The 21,928-nt window shown below is 36.4% G+C and overlaps 1 protein-coding gene across 1 annotated transcript in view; it reads right to left on the bottom strand.

Annotated features, from left to right (window-relative positions):
• Window positions 1-213: 213 nt before the first annotated feature.
• Window positions 214-21,928, bottom strand: part of stx1a (syntaxin 1A (brain)) — a gene marked incomplete at both ends in the record, with an annotated part of 67,578 nt that continues 45,863 nt past the window's right edge. The window contains 6 exons of the mRNA XM_079247065.1: window positions 214-291; window positions 5,292-5,402; window positions 7,251-7,385; window positions 7,487-7,560; window positions 17,294-17,402; window positions 17,883-17,956. Coding sequence (XP_079103191.1) covers window positions 214-291; window positions 5,292-5,402; window positions 7,251-7,385; window positions 7,487-7,560; window positions 17,294-17,402; window positions 17,883-17,956 — 581 coding nt within the window. The remainder of the gene's footprint in view (window positions 292-5,291; window positions 5,403-7,250; window positions 7,386-7,486; window positions 7,561-17,293; window positions 17,403-17,882; window positions 17,957-21,928) is intronic.

Here is a 21,928-nt window from a genome sequence, read left to right as displayed (position 1 = left end):
AACACTTTGCAGCACCACACGTTTACAAAATAGCAACTCATGCGATACACCTCTGGCCCCACACTGAGTAAAATGCATCGTACATTATGTAGTGCATCTTGTGCTGAACATGTCATAATTGCATTCATTAACAGGAATTTGAAGATAAGTGTCCTGTTGGTGTGTGTGGCTGTGTGGTGGTTTGTGTCTCTCAGTGTGTCCATGGATGGAGTTCTAGGCCAGAGTTCCCCCAACTATGGAAGCAATGACAATTCCCAGAACCACACAGCATATAAGGATCATAATTTTCTTCTGTAGTGTTAACCAGAAACAGAAAGACAAACAAACAAGCAAAAACATCCCACGCAGCAAATAGGGAGCAGAGGAAATCATGTTAGAAATATTACCTGGCTCACATGACGTGACTATGTATAAAAATCAAAACAAAATGCTGTTTTGTAAAAAAACAACATTTGATGAAATTGCTGGAGTGTGACGATTACAAGAATTTATTCAGGATTGCCTTTAAAAACAAAAGCTGTTGATTCCAGCATTTTGTTCATTTCACGCTAAACAACAACAGGCAGAGTAAAAAATGTGCATCAAGGAGGCAGAGGGAACTCAAATCACAGCTTTAAACACACATTGACAACATTATAGAATATTTTCTGAAGTCTGACAACATGAAAGATGCAAAAACAGAAGTGCTGAATGATGAGAACACATTTAATTTATACATGACAAAAAATAAAGTAGCTCAAAAAATTATTTGAGTTATAGTCTGATTTTAAAGAACAATAACAAGTAAATGACAGAGGTTTTGTACCGGATTTAATTCTGCAAGCATTGTTCTGGAAAAGGTCAATATCAACCAAGTTTGAAAAAATAAAAAATAAAAAGGTTAAATTTATTAACTTCAGCACTGCCTTGAAAAACCACGTGACCTAAATGAATCATTTTTGTTTTTGTTGTTTGGTGTATGTCGATGCAATGTCTTAAGTTACAGTGACTTAAGCTCTCTCTGCATCTTATTCAAACATGGCAAAGCTATTTAAAGCTACATGGTGGTTGTATAATAGTAAAAAACACACAGAAAGCACATAAACACAAGCAACATAGATTAAAATAGGTCTGAATCTTGTTTAACATTTTTCATGCATTGCCTAAGAAAGGATTAGATAAACAACCAGCATCAAACATTTTAACCTTGTGGATTCAGTCTCCATCAGTACTTAAAGTAAGAATTTTAGAAAGCTAGCCTGTTTGCTCTCACCTGATAAATACCACTTATTTATGCCAAAAGACAAAAAATAATACTGGCTACAAGGGTAGAATAGCGAAGTAAAGACAAGGGAATGTCTACAAAATCTACCAATGAGTAATTCATCATCAGATAAATTAGCCTGTAAGTCAGTCCAGAGAATAAGTGTGAAAATACACTTTTACATGGGTGTGTTTGATGTGAGGTCATTGCAAACCGTGTTGCAAATCTATCTAAAATGGTAAAAGAAAAAAAATCCCAACATATGAATCTAAAAATACATTTCACAGACAATGCATAATATTCAAGTGTTAAGTTAAACTCAGATGTGTGTTTGGTTGTGTTTTCTGCAGCAATCACTAATCAAGACTGGACCCTTTCCTGTCTGCTAAGGTCTCAGGTCCTAACTGAGTCCCACTGCGAGGGAAATAATGAGGATGGTGAGACACACTGCAACACAACTCCCTATCAGGATCCTTTTCTGGGTGGGAGAAACAGAGAAGCAAAATGTCAAATGATGAGATGGAAGGTTGAAAGAAAGCAAGCAGGAAAGTTTTCAAATGCTGTTATAGATTATAGCCAAGAGGTGGCAGACTTGCACTGTAATACAAGGCAAGTTTACTTGTTTTGGGCATTTCAACAAGAGGATAGTGCTTTACAGAGACATTAAACTTTAAACATAATTTAAAACACAAGAAAGAAGGAAAAAGGAAAGAATATTAGTTTCAAATTTTATGAAAAAAAACATGATCGAGTTTAAAAATTCCAGCTTAAAAGAAATAGCGGATTTGGACTTTTAAATAAAAGCTATTAAAATGCAGCTGAGAACAAAAGGGTCTTGATCTGGAGTGTTTCCACTGATCTGAGGCTTTCTGAGAGTTTGTTCCAGACATGTGGAGCACTGAAGCCGAATACGGCTTCTATATCTTCTTCTGACTCTGGAAGCTGATAAAAGACCAGATCCAGATGACCTGAGGGGTCCAGTAGGTTCATACTGGGTCAAGAGGTCACTGATGTATTTTGGTCCAAAACCATTTAGAGTTTTATAGACCAGGAACAAAACTTTAAAGTCTTTCCTCCAACAGACAGGCAGCCAGTGTAAAGACGCAGGGCAGGATTCAAAGTGCAAAGGCTCCTGGGCCCAATGGTACCAATAGCAATACACTAGACACCGTGGTGTAACTATCTGACTAAACATTTTGTTTCATGTCTAAACTGCTGGTGTATGCCCTATGTGGGCTCAAGAGAAAGGCATGGTTCAGTTGTTCCAGGTACTGCTATGACATCAGATCTTTATCTCTTGAAATGTTCTTAAGGTGGATAAGCTGACTTTGTGATTCCTTTGATGTGTTTTTTTAAATTTAGGTCTGAATCCATCACTACACCTAGATTTCTGTCTTCGTTGATGGTTTTTAGATGCATAGAATAAAGTTCTGTCATGACCTTTAACCACGTCTCTTTGGTTTCAAAGACAACCACCCTAGTTTTGGTTTTGTTTAACTGAATAAAATTTAAGTGCATCCATACTCTTCGCAATGCATTTACCAAGAGCCTATACAGGTGACATTGTAATAGAAATCTGTGTGTCGTCTGCGTAGCTATGGTAACTAATGTTGTTGTTCTTTATGACCTGTGCCAGTGGGAGCATGTAGATAGAGGCCCAAGGATGGAACCTTAGGAAACTCCACGTGTTATTTTAGTCTCCTCAGATGTAAAGTTACCTACTGACACAAAGTACTTCCTGCATAAAGCTGTTAAACAAAGGGATGTAATCACTTTAAAAATATTGATTAACCTGATGGATAATCCTCTCAGTGACGTCGATACAAGTTTCCTGTTGTTTTGACAGCTACACTCAGCAGTTAGCCTTCTTTCTACTAAATTAACACACTGTAAATGCATGTCAGTATCATGTATCAGTGTAACTAAAATGAGAACAGGAAAAATGGTGGATTGCTACAGTGCTATTCATGTCTTTAACAACAAGTGTGATGGCCAGACCAATGGCCACACAAATGAAGGCAGTGAAAGCACCAACACATTTTCAGTTATTTAGTTTTCTTTATATTTAAACTTAGTTGAAATGCTTTAGTTCCTTCTGTTAGCGTGCACATTAAGAAGCCACTGTGTTTTCAACTGTTTGTTATGTTTTGGTTTAACCTTATGTTTCTTTTTACTGGTGCTGAAGGGATTAGCTTGGGCACTGGGGGGCAGGAGTTAGCACAGGAGGGAAGCCAGTGAGCAGGAAGTGCCAGAGGCCTTTGGGAAGACCTCATCTTCAGAGTGGGAGATCATAAGTTTAATTTAGTTTCTTTAAATGTTTGCCATATTCATTTTTTTCCACATTTGAGTAGTTTGGGTTTTCTTTTGTTTTCTTTAGTAGTTTTGTTATGAATAATTAAACTAACTGTTAGGTTCTGTTTCTTTGTCTAGTTTGTTAGTAAGTTTAATATGTGTTACCCCATATGTTTTGTAACTGGTCTGATCAGACAAGTTTCCCTTTGTTTCTTGTTTGTTAGGTCAGTTGTGTTTTTGCTATGGTGATTCTGTTACTTAATCTGTTAGTTTAGTTATTTTTGGACTTTGATTGAGGTTTTTGCTTAGTTGACCTCTTTTAAAGGCCTAATTCCTTTATGTTTGGGCAAAAAAAAAAACCCTTTTCTTTTGAAGCTACCTGTGTTCCTCTTCCTTTGCCAGCTTGGTCCCTCACAACAAGTTACGGCAAATTTATTGTATGGAACTTGTACTTTTACTTTAATTTTGGCAGCTTAGCAACAGTTAAAATTACCCAGTAATTACCCAGTCAGAAACATCAGAGGTTTCAAATTTCCTCTTGTTTAGTTCTCTTTTATCTTCTTGTGTGTCACTGTTATGGCAAATAACGATATAACAATAAGTTGTTTTGACTTTGAAATAATAATAATAATAATAATAATAATAATAATAATAATAATAATAATAATAATAATAATAATAATAATAATAATAATAATAATAATAATAATAATAATAATAATACAGTTTTCAGGAATCCAGGAATTTTGAATGCAGTTTTTAGCAAAACTTGCCCCAAAACATTTTTGGGTTGTGTTGACCACATATCAGCAATAATCCCTATACTGTGCTTTAGTTTCAGTGTCTAGACAACAACTTATGGACATAATAGTTTACCTTTTAAATCTTGATGAAGGAGGAATGAATGATTTTTAATTAATTTTGGTAGTGCCATGTGGCTTTCAAGGTACAACAATAAGCTGGGGGAAGTTTGACCAGTGGAGTTTGGATGTTTTCCCCTGTATGGATGAGTTCTCTGCTGATACTCTGGCTTCCTTCCTGGATCTAAAGCATGTTAGGTTCATGAAAGTTATTCATACTCAAACCATTTTAGTTAATTGTACTCACAGGAGTTGATAAAACCATTTTTTGAGGCACTGAGCTTTCTAATCTTATTTACTTATTTAAAGAATGAATTGTTAGATTTTGCTGTGCAGAGTGAAAAAAAGATATTTTAGTATCTCAGATGCGACCACAAGAAATGATTTCGTGGCACCAGACTATTTGGAAATGCACTGGACATGTCAAACATGTATGCGATAATTTGACCCATTTTGAATTTTGCATTATGTCCTAAATCACATAACCAACCAACCAACCAGTGCTTTAGCTGATTTAACTTGTTCTGCCTTCAATGCACTCTTTCCTGTCCATTATACATTATGTTGGTGACAGATATGGTCAAGATCTGCCTGAGAAAAATGTATGATTTGATATTTGTGTGGATTTTCCTTATAAACACACATGTGGATCACTTTCTCACAAACTCCAAAGCTAATCTTACATTGACACCAGTGCTATAACTGCAGTGGTACCATCAGAAACGAACACGGTTGAGAGAAACTGATAAGGGCTACAGTATATCAGATAAAACCACAACACACAAACACACAGGTCAGCATGCACATCAATGACACAAAACACTGCACTCCACTTTAAACATGCAATCTTTCTGAAGTACCATACTTTTGTACATGCACTCTTGTTAGTGACTCACCCTCCGGGCTTTACTCTGGTATTTAACCGCCTTCTTAGTGTCTGATACTGCCCTCTCCACATAGTCTACTGAGTGCTCCACATTGTACTCTATGCGATCTATCATTTCCCCCTAGGAAAGGTTAGTCACAGAGGAGGTGGGGATGATAGACAAGAAGACAGAAGGAGGCAGATGTGTGGGCAGGAAGAGATTGGATATAGATAGAGATGAAGTGAAGGAAAGTGGGAGATATAAAGAGGGGAGGAGGTAAAAAAAAAAGGAGACAGAAAAAGAGAAATAATTATTTCACCCGCTTGCTGGTCTTTTTGAACTTTTTGCATTTAGGGATGCGCTCCTTTGCTTCTTCCACGTATTCCTGCGCCTCCAGGACACTCCGCTGGATGTTGTTCAGCAGCCCGCCCTGCACACAGTTTGAAGAGTCAAAAATCTGCCCAATCACCGTCTTTTACTGTGGTGTCAGTTATATTTCATGCATGACTTGTAGGCAACTGGTAACTTCAGTTTCACTAAGTCCATTTTTTTTAAATCTTTGGTTGTATATATTTTCCAGTATTTGAAACATGAACAACTTTATGAACAAATAAGTTTGTTGGCATACAATGAATTTATTTAAAGGAAACAAGAAATGTGAAAAACTAGTATTTCTATTTATAAAATAATAAATCAACAAAGAAACCATAATTGATCATACTCGGTATAATTCATATTCAAGAATCATTCAACTTTTTTTTTTTATTCAAATAACTATTAAAACCAGTTTCTACAAATATTTCCTGAAGGATACCAAAGCGAATTAAGGTAAGTAATTAAGGTCAATTACCTTGCTGTGTTAGAAGGAGAGCAGTGTTGTTTGCTCTCTACAGCTTAGAGTCATTGGAGGTGAAAGAGTTGTGTGATGATGGGAAAGATAAGAAGTGAGAAAAAAGAGAAAGCTGAAAAGGGTAAAATTAAGATTCAAGTATAATTTCTACTTATACCATTGTCAAAAAGTAAAGAAAAAGTCAGTTAATTAAATCTTGACAGGAGAATAAGAGAGTACACAAAGAGATAAAGTTATACTTATCAAAAAATGTACTTTTTCTAATAGTTTATTCTGTTGTTCTCAGGTATTTAGATTTTTTTCTATATTATTTTCCACACATATTCTATTTTGCATAATCAGACTTAATATTTTTGATGGAAGAAATCTCAGTGAGGGCAAGCAGCCCACTGAAACATGGAGTTATATTCAGAATGCCAGCATTATTTCACTGAAGAGGGACAAAATAACTCTACACTACGCATAAAGGCATGAATACATAAATACATAATCATTTTAATGATTCAAACATTGGATACTTAAGGATTTGTTTTCAGTTAAACACTTAAAAAAATTGACTAATTAATCTTTCAGCTTAGAAATGTCACATGAGAGCAATTTAAAAAAAAAGTTGATAATGGCAGGAATCCCAAATTCTGCAATCAGAACAAAACTCGAAAACTAGTTTTGAGCCAAAAACAATTTGCCTTCCAAAATCTACCTAATTTTACTAAGTTATTTTGCAAACAGACATTAAAATCCTAGATGGAACTAAAATCACAGGTTCTTTCCAACTCTGCTGGCATAAACATGACAAATCAATACAAATACACTTAACAATTTGTCTGTTAAAAACAAACAAATAGAAAAAAAAAACCTGCCAGTTTCTGTCTAGAGTGCATGTATTGGATAGTCAAAAGAGAGAAGCAGCAGCTGCTGTAAGAAGCGGTTAATGATTTCAATGTGCATTAGCCAGGGAACATTTTCAACACCACAGCACTGTGTGTAGAAACTCAATGAGAGTTATCACTTTTAGTCATGAATTGATAAGCATCATTAGCATTTGCAGTTTTGTTTGATATGCATTTGGCAGAGTCCCAAACAACACAGCTGTAGGAACAGAGAGAGAGAGGAGCGACAGAGAGAGAATCAGTTTTCACCTGGCTCTCCACCAGCATGGCCATGTCCATGAACATGTCGTGGAGCTCTCTGATACTGTTCTCCAGCTTGATAATCTCATTATGCCGCGTCTCTATCTCATTCATTGCTTGTTGGGTGATGTTGTCCATAATTATCTGAGAAGGTAAAATGCAAGAAAATGGTTGGAAAGCAGCACAATAAGATTAAAAACCCTCATATACATTCACATTCATTTTGCATTTGTTGTTTCACTTACCCCAGAGGTGAAAATAGCTGGGTTGTCACTTTCCAACATGCTTTCTAGCTCCTCATTTGTTGTTTTTCGCCCAGCTAATAGAGAAGAAAATACAATAATAATATTAAACATCTGTAGGAGGAATATTGTTTAATATTAATCGATTTTTCAAATGTTTTTGCCCAGGAGAAAGACCTATGAGTGCAGTTATACTCCATTTAGGTTTTTCAAAATAAGGCATTAACAATTATTTTAAGTCTCTCTCTCAAAAAAAAAAAAAAAAAAAAAAAAGCTCTTGGTGCCAATAGCCACCCTCATCCTCCCTTATGTCTCTTTTATGGTCAATTAGAAAGAGCTGCTTCATGTTATATCACATGCTCATTTTTCTCTCTTTCCATCTGTCGTTCGTCTGTACAGCATTGAAACTTTATTCCCATGTGTCTGAAGATCAGTGACGAATGTACATATATCGTGCCAGAACACAGTCAGAGCATCTTTTACAAGTGAAAAAATTATGCATAATAGAAAAAAATCTGAAAAAACACAACTACTGCAGATGATATCAATTTGGATCATCAGATAACAAATTACTGATTTGAATGTTAAAGTGTTTCACATTTGATCTGTTTACATTTGCCACTCAAGTGTTACACATTTTCTGCACTTATACAAGGTCAGATCCAGCAGTATGTCAGATTGATATAAAGATGGATAATGGTGTAGGAGTTGATCCTGAAACATATATTACATTTTCAATACCAGATATCTCTTTGTTAGGGTGAACTAATGTGAAAAAAAGACAACAACTCAGAAACATTCAAATATCTGTTAACTATTAACTCCTCTTATATGCAACCCAGGTGTCACCAACCTCAGATGTAAGAGCAAAGATATAATATTTTACTTGAAAAAATATATTTGGTTCAATCACCCGTAAGTAATCTGTGCTGAATTTAGTCATGATAGGTCATGTGAAAAAGTCAGAACTACATTTTAAACTACTGTGCAAATCAGTTCTGGTATTTTATCTGAGGCAGTCACACAGTCAGACATGATTTGTGTTGCACTTTGATGTAACAAAAGGTTCTTTGCTGTTGTCCATCTTAAAATCTCAAATCTTAAATTTGTTTAAGTTAGGTGAAGTAGTAGTATTTCTGCCTTCTATCACAATGTCTAAATGAGCACAATTTCTTTATCAAAATGTAGAAGGAAGAATGTAGATTATACCTTTTCATACAACTATTTGTAAAACAATGCAGCAGCAGCATGAGAGCCATAAACAGAGCCATAAACAGAACATGCTAATCAAGAGGACTTGGTCTGTGCCGGGGACAGTTTTGGAGCCCTAGAAGCTGATTGTACAGAGAAGTATTTATGCATGAGTTGCTGAATATAATGGACAATTCTTCACACCCTGTACACCTGTAGTTCCCAATCAATTTTCCCTAAGGACCCTCTGCATGGCACCATCAAAAAGCTGTGGACACCCTGCCCACCCCGTGTTGAACCATGCTTGGTTTTATGGTTTCATTAGCTCTCACCGTAAATGTTGTGTTCTTGTTTACTCCTTTCCTCCATTGAAAACAAAAGTTTTAAAAATAAGGGCAAACATCTGCACTGTCACATTTCACACCTTTATCGCTTTCCATGTAACTAAAACACCCAAATAACAAAAAACTTGAACAAATACACCTCAGCCGAAGACCTTCATTTAAAACACACTGCCTCTGAAGAGTCAAAGCCTCAGGGACCTCCTATAGGGGGATCCCCTTAGGGGTCCAGGGACCCTAGGGTGGGAACCACTCCTCTCTCAAACAACAGTGTGTTTAGTAAGAGGTTTCAGATCTGATCAATTGGGATAATCATGACTGTGATAAGTTTTGAGAATCTATTTAGAATCAACTCCGCAGGAAGCTATTAAAGAGTCTTTAATGTTGGTGTAATAGGCAGACATTTTTACTGCTGAGGTTGTCTGTAAAAAAACAGAAGATGGAGTTACAGAAGTAAATCCTGCAAGATATAAAAGTGTGTAGTAGAGTTATTGCATTGGCTGTACTGAGGACAACAATCGGACAGCAATAATTTTAACTAATAGATTAACATATTTTAATCGTTAGTTAATAGTTAACAGTACCGGCTGTCTGTCAGTGTTAACTCACAGATAATCTTTTTGCCATTTTCCCTTAACATAATGAGGCAAACCTTAAAATCCTTTGGATATGTAGCTGACTTTGGATAAAGAATGACAGCACTAACTTATTCAGCACTACTTCATTAAATTTGCAAGATAATTAACATATCCTAAAAATTTTTGAAAATCAGTCTACCAACTGCCTCTATATGACAGCATTTTCCTACTGATGCATTTGCTCCTCATCCATTATTATTTTTTCCAAGTTGTGTTGTCCCACTTCATAAACATTCCTCTGCATCTACACTATTATTCTGTCCTCTGAACTTTACATCCACTTGCTAAGCTGCTTTTCTTGGGCTCCATTCTTGCCCCACTGATACTGCAGGACACAATCATATATTGTCAGAATAATCTTTAGTCTTTTTTACACACATTTCATATCCTTAGTAGGGCCACATACAGTGTACACCACACATCCTACCTCCTTGTGTATACACACTGCATCGGTTATAACAATGATTATGTAGTTAAGTCAGTCATAAGTTGTACAAAAGCAGGAGTTGGAGGAATTTTAAAAAAAGGTATCAGATAAAGTCTGGAAAAACTACTTTGAAGTATGAAAAGGACTCACAATACAAAATGGCCCATTTATGGATGCCTCACGAGGAAACACTGTCGCTTTTTTCTTTGGCAATTAATTTCAGATAGATAATCTTTTGCTTTGCAAACATTATGACTTCTCACAGAAGGGAAAGCACAAGCGAAGTATAATTAATAGGGAGTATATTCCAAAAAGCACATGCTGGCTCACTGTCACGGGGAACATTTCATGGAAGGAAGCCATCATTAATTCTCTCTGTGATTTCCCTATTGACCCCTATAAATGTAATGCAGCAGCATAAAAGAGCATACTTTCCCTCTGAAATGTGGTTCAATAAATTTATGAAGGGACATAGAATTAAAAACCCAAGTAAAGTCCAGCAATCTAAAATTTAAACAAAATTAAGGTATTTGAGTATATCTATTTAATACTATCCATGGCAGCGTTTTGACCTAATAAGACTCTCACATAGATGTGGCACTGGCTGTGTTCTGGTGGCACCACAGGGTTACAGCGCAGAGCAGGGTGTAAATGCAAATACCACATTCATCATCAGTACAATGAATAAAAACATCGAAAATTTAGCAACTTTTTAATGCTATGGACTTGCAGGATGCAGGACGGATGTGTCAAACTGTTAAAGGAAAGACCTGGCATTACTTTCACTGCGGTGAAGGAAGAGAGGAGCAGCAGCTAAAAGGGTGTTGGGTCATAATATCCCCAGGGCATGAAAGCAGTTTGGAGAGTTTTGACTTATCCAGGAGCTGCACCTGTACAGTGACTGCCTCCAGGTCTATTCCAGGCTGAGTAGGGAGTAATTTAACAGCTTGTTGGGGAATGTCAACTAAAGTCACAAAAACGAGGACTAACTTTAGGCAGCCATTACGCTCAGGTGCCCAAGCGGAACTTGTTCTAATTTTAGTTCAGAGTGCAGATAGAAAGCCCGATCTTGTGCTGACTTGTTCTAGAGCCACACAACTTATGGTCTTGAAAAGTTTTTGAGATGTTTAACTGCAGTAAAGAAGATGCTTTACCTTTCAGGGTAGTTCACTGGGACGTTTTTCTCTACACACTCAACAGAACAAAAACAGAAAAAAACTACAATAAAAAACAACTTTTGTAAGATATACTCTCTTTCCTGAGTTGGCTTTCTGAGCTGGAGACATCAGTCTGTCATGGTGAAGTAAATCAAGACCATTCAAGTCGCAATTTTTAAGGGAAATTGCTATAGTCTGCTTAGAGCAATAATTGACATCAGCAAAGCTAAAAGAAATGGGGTCAGCACCAAACTAGTTTGCTGTTGCTGCAAGTTGTGTCACTGTATTAGACAGGTTTAGAAGTGCTTCTGGGCTGATTGTGGTAGACACTGGTTACCTCTTCCCTTTCACCGCAAAGATATGAGACTGATGTCAGTCAAAATCAGCTTTGTCGCATATTTCTCTTCTTTCTAAAATGCAGACCCCCCCGAAGCCTCATTCAAAACATCAGATGCAAATATAAAAAAAACTGAGCTATTCAGAGTGTGTGTGAGACTGTAGGGGACTGTGCATGATTCAGACTTGGCACTTGCCATAGTGGCCTCAGCGGCAGAGCAAGTACGTTGGGGGTGAGTGATAGGCTAATGGTTGGGAGTCGGGCTCAACGATTGCTTTCACCATCAGAATACTGATGAAGCTGCTGTCTAACATTTACCAGTGAATAGTTGTTCATTTCTCTATATATTTACAAAGCATATTGCAAGTAATTCAAAATTCCTATCCGCATCAAACCAGAGAATGTCATTAAGGTGTGATTAAGTGCTCATACATTTTCATTACTGTGCTTAAAAATCTACTTATGTTCAGTAATTATGTTTTGTAGGGTGACAAATGAGTGGATGGAGGCAGCTCAAACACACCAACAAAGACACTCTGGTGCTATCCTGTCCCATTTATCTCACTTCCTACACACATACACACTCTTTTTTTTTTTTTTTTTTTTTTTAAACCATGACAGGCTCTGAGTCTCTGAGGGAGGCTCTTATTTGTTACCATGGAGACTTAAAACCTGAAAAGCCAAATATGAAGCCAAGTAGTCTCACCACAGCCATAGTGTTTATAGGCTATTAAATCATTAATGCAATGCTGCTACCGGTAACAGCATTATTTAATTTCTAGTGTTATGCAACACAGACAACATGAGATCTCAGAGGAACAGAATGAAAAGACCACATGAATGTTCATGCATAGGGAGTGAATGATGTACATGATTTTCATGCTTCTGTCTGTGACTGCTATATAAATAAGAAAAGTAAATCTCCTTGGTTGAATTACAAAAACAAACTGCAGTCTTTTGTCTAGCAATGCGAGTGTGCCACACCTAGCTGATGAAGTGTCTGCTGAGAAATGAAATAAAACAATCAAATGTCAGAGGGATCGGTGCATGAGCCTGTAATCTACTCTAGAGATGACTGTCTTTGAAGTGTCTCTTTAAAACGAGACTGTTTTTCCTTTGCTCCCCATCTTTTTATTCTGGTATGTTGTTTTTGCATTTGAATTGATGCAGATGCATACATAATTGATATGCTAAAACCTCACTGTTACAAATTTGATATATATTTTGAGCTGAATGTGGTTAGTTGTCTTTGCAAACTGGTCAAGAAGAGGAAATTTACAGCATAAATTTCTCAGGGCCTGGTAGGGTAAACTTACCACCATGTTTTACTGTGGGTAAAGCTGGAGCAGAATAGTCCTCTCATACTATGATGCAAAATATCAGTAAAACATTTGCAAGAACTATGACAGAAAAATGAATGATAACCTGAATTATGATTAACAAATACAATAACAAAGACAAAAAAATGAAAGACCTTATAAGTATTTTTTTTTTTTTTTATCATCCCACTACTTAAGAAGGCTGGACATGGCTTTATAGGATGTCCCATCATGTAAGCAGCCACAGAATACAGCCAAACTAAACCATCACAATTCCTGCTTGGTCCACTTGACTGTACTCTGCCATTTTGCAGGAATAATGGTCCTTTTCACAAGAAGATCATGGAGTAGTTGTATCTAACTCTTCATATGGGGGGTTGGAAACCATCTGGATAAATATATTTCCCCAACCCCACGAAAATAAGGCCACCCTGTCCCTGGAATCTTGAATGGTTTAAGCCCATACAAAAATCTGATGATCCTATGCTTAATTTTTAATAATATTTCAGAGTAATTGTTGCTGCAGTCCTAACTGGCACTGCAATTCATGGAAATTGGGATGAAAATTCTGCCAGAACAATATGTTAACAATTAGTCCCAGCATTTGTCACTTGTCTATTTCTGCACACAGCAGGTTGGAGTGGAGGTGAGCAGGAAAAGGGAGATGCAGCAGTGGAATCAATACTATGTCTGACAGAGCAGAGAATGTTACTCTGTGTGTGTGACATACTTTTATTGATTCACACACTCATTTGTAAAAGGTGTTGGAATAACAGAGACTAGACCTCTTTTGCCATATAACCCTAAAGGAATTCAACCTCACTGGATCAAAGTATTGACTGGATGGAACCAGAAGGGAAAAAACTGTGAACATTTCCCCCCCAAAGCCCGAGATGATCTTTTCCATCTTTGTGATAAAGTCATAATTTCCCCTGTCTTCTGTGCTTTTATTCCATCTATGTGTGTCAAATCCCTTCCTTGGCAACAAGTGAGATCAGCAGAGGCCTCCTGTGACTCCACCACCTGACAAATCAAATCCAAATGGATCTGGGGGAGCTCAAGGAAAAAGTGATTCAGGTGTATGTTTAACTCAGTCATTTAGCCCTTTGTTCAACCCTAGAGGGCTATGAGCACTATTGCTCTTTTGACTGGGTCTCATTTAGCGTACATAATACAGGGTGGAGTTCACACATACAAATGGGCTTCATGTGTCCACTCTAAACTGACAGATGGCCAGAGGAAATTACATCTAAGCAAAACAGCCTGCTCCATAACTTGCTCTCCACTGTCATTAACCACTAAATGACTCATTGCGTTGGTCTCTGTATACATGTGTGTGCTTTGTATATAAGGTGACTCTTTCATGGTGACTGTCAGGGGCAGCTGGTGTGGTGTAGACTGCCAGGATGACGTAGCAGAGGCCGAGTCAGCTGCCTGGTCCAGGAGCCTGAGGCCTGCAGCTAATACCTGTCAAATCACATTATACAGTGTAACACGAGTGTGAGGAGCTCAGATCTGAGCTGCAGTAACCTGGCATGTGCATGCATATGGGAGTGGGTGTTGGTGGTATATGTGTTGTGGAAAGCAGTTTCAATATGAGAGGTTGTTTAGGAACACAACAGTTGGCAAATTTTAAATAAAATATAGACAAGTATGATGATAACCTGAAAACCTAAACATCTCAAAATAAAATATGCATTTGCATGAACAATATATACAAAAGAGTGAAGAAGTAACATGAACTGTCAGTCTGTACAATAAATAATAAATGAAAGACATTGAAAAGGATTCATTATGTTAAAACTTAAAAACAGAAACGGAAAGATGATTCGCAGCGACCTTGAATTTCATAGATTAATTTTGAGCAGTTAAATCAACTGAGACAATTAAAATGATCATTGAAAGTGATACTGCTGTACAATATGACAGTCTTACCAGGAGAAGTCTTGCAATGCTACATGCACATGTATTAGAAGAAGCAGTGGTACACAGGCATTGAATAATTATCTTTGTGCAAAATAAAGACAAAACGTTTTCTACAATCTTTCATAAAATGTGTGTTTAGTGGATGATTTTGCTTCCAAATGTTGGTGGTAGATCACTTGGATGATGAAGTTTAATGACTGAGTTTGTTCATCTCATGGATGCTGTGTAAAAAACCTTAATTTCTTTCTCTCCTGATGCTATACCCAAGCAACTTTTGGACTGTGACATTCATGCTAATGCTGTCAAAGAGTCCAGCTGACACAGGGAGATTTAGCTTGGACTACATTATTGCTTGTGTAGGCGGTAAATGTTATTGTAATATTGACATGACCTAAGATTTCCAAGTAAAGAATTGCTTTCATATCACCTGTCAATGATTAATTTTTTAACAAGATTTAGACATCATGTGATATAAAGAGGGATGGTGCAGGTTGATGCTTTGAACATAAATAAAAAAAAAGCAAAGAAATATAGAAAAAGTGGATTATGACTGTCTTATGTTTGTCAGACATAAGACAAATTTTCTTGCACGGTAACTATTTCCAGTGTACTCCTCTATATGTGCAACACAGGGTAGGATTGTTATCATCAGTTGTCAAAGAAGCAGATCCAGCCATGAAGGTTGTCTCAAACCTTTGTATTGACAGATCTGACAAACTGACAAAATGAGAGACATGTGATCCCTCTGTTGAAAATTACAGGATGATTATCAATACAGCATCTGGTGATGATAAATTTTAGCAGTTCATGGTTATTTTCTGTATTTTTAAGATGCTACTTTGTTAAAAAAAAAAAAAAAAAAAAAAAAAAAGAAAAAGAAAAAAGACAAACAGGACAAAAAGTGTGTCATGCAGAACATGAGCAAGATGTTAGGTCGCAAATGGCAGATATTAGATTACCAGTGCAATGGGCAAACCCCAGTGGGCAAGGGCTGCCCATTTGCAAGTCAGACCTCATTTAGCATTTTTATTTTTATTAATTAATTAATTTTTTATTTATATACTTCTAAAAATCATTTTTATTTATCATTTATTTATTTATTTAGCCATCAGCCTCCGGAACAAGACCTCCTAAAATTAATTATTATATACTACAATATTGAATTTCCCTTTGGGGATTAATAAAGCAGTGTTAATTTAATTCAATTTCATTTCATTTCAATTTAACACTTATTTTTATCATGGTACTAAATCATTCGTTGTAGAATCTGTTCCTTTATGTACTTTTTGGACATTGAGAAAACTTATCACTCGAGATATTTGCAAGTTGTGTGTGTTTGCATATTTAATCTATGTGTGTATTTAATCACTAAATTATGAGTAAGATAAAGAGCATAGCTATCACTATTTGGCGCGAAGTCATTGGTTCGCGTCAATGAAGTATGACTGACACATTTAGACAGTGGAAATAAGAAAGCGGTCCAAAGAAAACATGAAGAAAGGAACATGTGTCACGCTGCAAGAATCAACCACTTCCAGTGGTTTTAATGGTTCCTGCAGTATGACGAGACCTACTCAGATAAGTACATGTGTCCCGCAATACCTGTGGATTCGTTGCCTGCGACTTGATAAAACTCAGTCACACTCGTTATTACACAGTGCAATAAGTCACTTTTACATTTTTTGGTATGTTTTATCTAATGCATATGTTTTTTGGATGTTTTAAAGAGTTGAAGCAGCACATAATTAAGCAGGATAATTTTGTATGAGATCCATCACCCTTTCACTTAAATAAACTTATGTTTAGTTGTGCAGGTTCAGAAGTGAGCGTTCCACCACAGGTCTTCTTTGATTGGGATGTAGAAGTTTGTTGAGTGGCTAAAGAATGATGAAAACATGTGCATTGTGCTGAACCTTGATGTTTTGTGTAAAATTCTATCCATGGGTCTGAATGTATGTCTCATATTATTGCTGTTTTTAAATGAACAGATCTCAGCCTCAGACAGTCTAACATTTAATTATAAAATGCTTTTGGCTGAAATGACTAAATAGCCTCTTCTATCTTCTGTCAAATCTGTTTTTTTTTTTTTTTTTTTTTTACTGGATCCCATTTTAAGTGTCCTCAAAACAATTTTTTTCTAATAGCAGAGGAAAATAGTTCTTTTTAACTGTATTCTTTGTCTAATCTGCTTCAGCAATGGCAAAATACTGAATTATTGATCTCTGTCTTCTGATAAATTCAAAGTTCACATGAAAAATGTGGCCCACCCACAGCAATCAATTGTCCAACATGTTACTGTGTCCTGATGCCGGGACTGATTTAAATGGAGGCTAAATGAATCTGAGGAAATATTTTACTGAATTTTTATTTAGAAAATCAAAAGTAAAGAAATACTCCACGGCGGAAAAACACATGTTGTTTCCATGCCGAGCATGTCTGCAGTGACAAATTGTTGTTGTCTTGCAGGTACTCACTGATCTCCAGCTGTCTCTGAATGCGTCCCTTGCAGCGCTCCCTGTAGTCTGACTGGGTGGTGTTGTATTCTGACATCACCTCAACAAACTTACGAGACAGTGTGGAGTGCTGAAAAAACATGAAACAATGAAATACTTCAGCTGAGACTTCTCGATGCCAGCAGTGGACAAAAGATTTAGTTAAATTTAAAGTTAAATTTAAAAAAAAAAATGGTGGCAATGTGCGAGTGCACAACTGTAGCTTTATGCAAAATGCCTAATTCACATGAATTACAAACACATTTACTGAAAATAGGATTGGTGGGGGGGGGTCCAAATCCATGGTGATATTAAACTAGCAGTTTAATTACTTAAAAAGTGTTTGTTAAAAATTGTAAGTGGTTTTTAAGAAGACATTATCTGACACATTTAGGGATTTGTATTTTAAAAGAGACAATTCCCCAAGAGTAAAAAAACAATGTCTCTGAGCAAGATTACCTACCCCAGCTTTAACTACAACACTACACAGATTTAGCATTAGACCTGTTGAATATCTTTTACTGTGTAGTGTTCCACTAGAATGAAGGTATTTCTGTTACTTGAAATGTACCTGCGTTTTACGTATCCTCAAGTCAGCTGATGACCTGTTCTGTCCCTCTTCTTGCTCTATTGTTTGCTGGATACCTGGACAAAAAAAACAACACAAAAAGACACACTTTCTCACTATATGATGGTTAACTTCAAAAAGAATGACCAGAAAAGATAAGAAAAAGTAACTTCTCCAGGATGCTTATTACACCAAACCATTTATTTATTGTAGAATATAATAGCCGTATAGTGATAAAATGAGTATTTCTATGCAAACCCTAAAGCAGGAATGGCCATCAACAAGTGTCCCTCAACCCACAGAAGAGAAATCCTGGTTTTTAACCAGGTCAAACAACAGCAACAACAAAGAAAAACCTTATACCATATCGCAAAAACAAACATCAATGAATGCACGTTTAAATAAATTATTAAAGACTGTAATTCCTACATTTTTGTGGAAACATATAAACAATTAAATAAATTGAAAATGAACAATATACTGTAGAAATAGGTAATTCTTTAAAGACCCAACCCATGAAAAAATGATAAAGAAAGGTCAAATTTTCGAATATGAGGTCTTTATTTGCTGTAACAAAATGTAAAAAAATGAATATATATATGTATAAAAATGAAAAATAGATAATATTTTTTCTTTTTTTTGGGATATTTACCATTTATTACCATGTTTACTGTTTTCTGGTAAAAAGTTTTACCATAAATTGATGCCAAATAGCTCAGATATATATGTATCGTGTATGTCACTCTGAGCTTTTATGGGTTGAGATGCAAAAAAAAAAAAAAAAAAAAAAAAAAAAAAAAAAAAAAAAAATCATAAGCCACTGTCAATAGGTCAACTGACTTTACTGTCAATAAAATCAATAGGTTATGCAAACACATAGATATATAATAAAAAATATAGAACAGTTGAATTATTGTAAGATTGATTTATTTCTGATTGTGGCAGTCTGGTCCTCTGTTGAGGTGTGTGGCGTGCGTCATGTCTTCACTGCTGAGCCACCCCAGAATTTATTCTTATATCTGCATTTCCTACAGTGATTCCTTTACTGTTCCAATGACATTCTTTTCACAATAAATCATCTTCAGTATTCAGTCATTTTGCCTAGATTAAAATGGTTTTCCTTCTTATGTCCGTGGCTCTACACTTTAAGACGTACAATGACACAGGTGGCTGGAAATTTTCTCACCATATTTCATGGTCAGCACTTATTAAATGCTGAGAGCCACATCTTGACACCTTATCAGCCTTTCACAGATCTAATGCCATTAAAATGCAAATCAGTAGACAAAGCCTACATTTAAAATTATAATTATGTTTAAACACTTTCATTATCTTTAGGTTTAATTATGGACAGAGATTATGTAAATGTGAGAACTATTATACACATCTATATTACAAATATCAAATTATTGAACATAATCACTTTTTACTGTCAGTATGATGGATTTTAAAAATATCTTTTTTTCTTGCTCTGTTTTGTTTTCACATTGAAAATAAATTTTCATTCTGTCAGAAGGAGCTGCTTCTGAACATAACCATGTTGGTCAAAGAGCATCATAATGAAGCTATATTAAGTACTAAGTTAATTACTGAAATCCAGACTGGTGTGAGCTAACGTACATCACCAGTACTGTAATTAAAATTCTAATAAATTGACGTTATAGCCTCCAGCACACTCATTCAGATGCACAATCAAATGTCAATCCCTAGGGCTGTATGTACTGTGTAACTCCCAGCTTACTGCATCATCTTCAACTGACTTGCTTCAGAAATATTTTTTAAGTTAACATCACATCTCAGGCTTATGATTTTATCATAAAAACATGCTCACACTTGATTCATCACAGTGACTCTGCAAAAGAGTATTCAGCTTCATATAATATTAACATCAAATTATAGATTAGACTTGAATAATATCTTATATAATAATGGTTCCTGTCCCAAGGTAGATATCATATTGATTGTTCTGGGAAAATGTTCAATTTATTGGATTTACTTTAATGTATTCAGTTATATTAATGATCAAAAGCTGATCTAAAGCAAAAAAAAACAAAAACAAAAAAACCCCCCAAAGATTTATTAAGGGAAAAGACACAGCCCAGTCAAAGAATTCAGGATTGGGCTCAATATCACAGAATCAGTTGTAGCTAATAGACTGACCAAGAGTGGCTGCAGCAACTGGGTTTTAATCTGAAGAGTGTGATGAGGTCATGAGGGACAGGTGTGCAATCCTGCTATGTGCAGCTGCAGGCAGAGAGGGAGAAAGAGTCATGTAGGAATAGATAGCACAAGGGACGCCGGGGAGGCAGAGCATGACATTTTACTGTAATCTGGTAAGTGTTTGATTTCAGTTCTGTGTTCAACACAATCATTCTCCGGAATCTGGTAAGCAAGTTGGCACGCCTGGACTTCAAGACCACCTTGTGTATGTGGATCCTGGTCTTCCTCTCTAACAAGCCCCAGTCCATGCATGTGGGGACATCTCCTCAGTCATCACTCTGAGGATGAGCTCTTTTCAAGGCTGTGTCCTGAGTTTATTTTTCAGCGTGATGACACACAACTGCGCTGCCAGGTCCCTTACAAATCAGTACAATAGTGGGCCTGATTTGGAGCAACTATGACCTGGTCGACAGAGGTGTCGAGAGGAGAGGAGGTGCTGCATCTGGACAACAGGTGCAGGGGGAACAATCTTCTCCTGAGTGTCGATAAACAAAATAACTCATTGCTGTCTTGACGACGAGCCCACTCTGTCATTCTCCACTGACGATTAAAAACACATCAGCGGAAGTGGCAGAAAGCACCAACTTCCTGGGGGTGCCCATCAAAAACAATCTATCCTGGCCTCAGGACACCACGTCTCTGATAAAGTGAGCACACCAGCATCTGCACTTCCTTTGCAGGATGAAAAGGATTTCTCCGCCTGCCAATATCCTCACCATTGCAGAGAAGATTATAGGGACTTGTCTTCCATCAATCAAGGACATGGGTGTCAAGTGCTGTCTGTTGCAAGCAAAAAATGTCATCAGAAGCTGCACAGATCCACATCACAGACAATTATCTCTCTGCTGGCCGCTGGCAAAAGGTCCCTCAGCCTGAAGTGCAGACCAGTCAGGCTCTGCAACAGCTTCAAAATATGTACCATAAGACTTGTGAACTGCAAAAAGTCTGCATCTCTTATCAGGTTTGAGGATGTTGCAATAATCCAGTGCAGTCTTCTTGTACACTTTATCATTTTAGTTTTTATTATCTCTGCCAAGCTAGTAGTGGAGTTTTTTTTTTTTTTTTTTTTTAAAACCAGTGTTTATCTATCTTTCTGTCTGTTAACAACTTTAACTCAAAACTATGGGACGGATTTTCATGTTTTTTTCTGAATTTGGATTTTGGTCTCACTTAGAATCTAATAAATTTTGGGAGTGATCCGCATCACCATCTGGATCCGGATTTTTTTTTCAAAAACCATTCTTTATCGCTGTGAGATGCATACATTCACAATAAATTACTCCACAATAAATGGTTGGGGTGATTGGTGCAAAAAATTCAGGAGAAGTTCTCAAGATATCAAAGTTAGATGTGGATCTCAGCAAAATTCTGAAACAGTACTAAAGTCTACGCTCTCATGCTTTCCTAGTTATTTTATCATTTTCAATGCTTGCTATTAATCCATTTTAATTTTAACTGAAATTGTTTTATATTATTAAATATTTATCTGTCTGTCTATCTATCTGTCTGTCTTCTTATAAAAATAACCACATTCCACATGAATTCAGTGTCATCTGCTGTGTATGGTTACTATTCTTCTACATCACACCATGAGATACTGCAGCTCTATATTTTTGTGAAAACCTACAAAAAGTCATGTTTAGAAGGTTAAAAACAGCACTAGCTTAGCTAAGTCAACTTTACCATGTGCGCAAAGGGAAGATTGTTGCATGTTTGTGACATATTTGCGTATATAGTGACAAGTAAAAAAAATTCTAGTGAACTGAACCACAGCCACCAAGATACAGATAAAGTTATTGTGGCTAATCCATGCTTATCTCTTGAACGTC

The sequence above is a fragment of the Telmatherina bonti genome (assembly GCF_933228915.1).
Source record: "Telmatherina bonti genome assembly, chromosome: 9".
Taxonomy (NCBI): domain Eukaryota; kingdom Metazoa; phylum Chordata; class Actinopteri; order Atheriniformes; family Telmatherinidae; genus Telmatherina; species Telmatherina bonti.
This window is presented reverse-complemented; position numbering and strand designations above follow the sequence as displayed.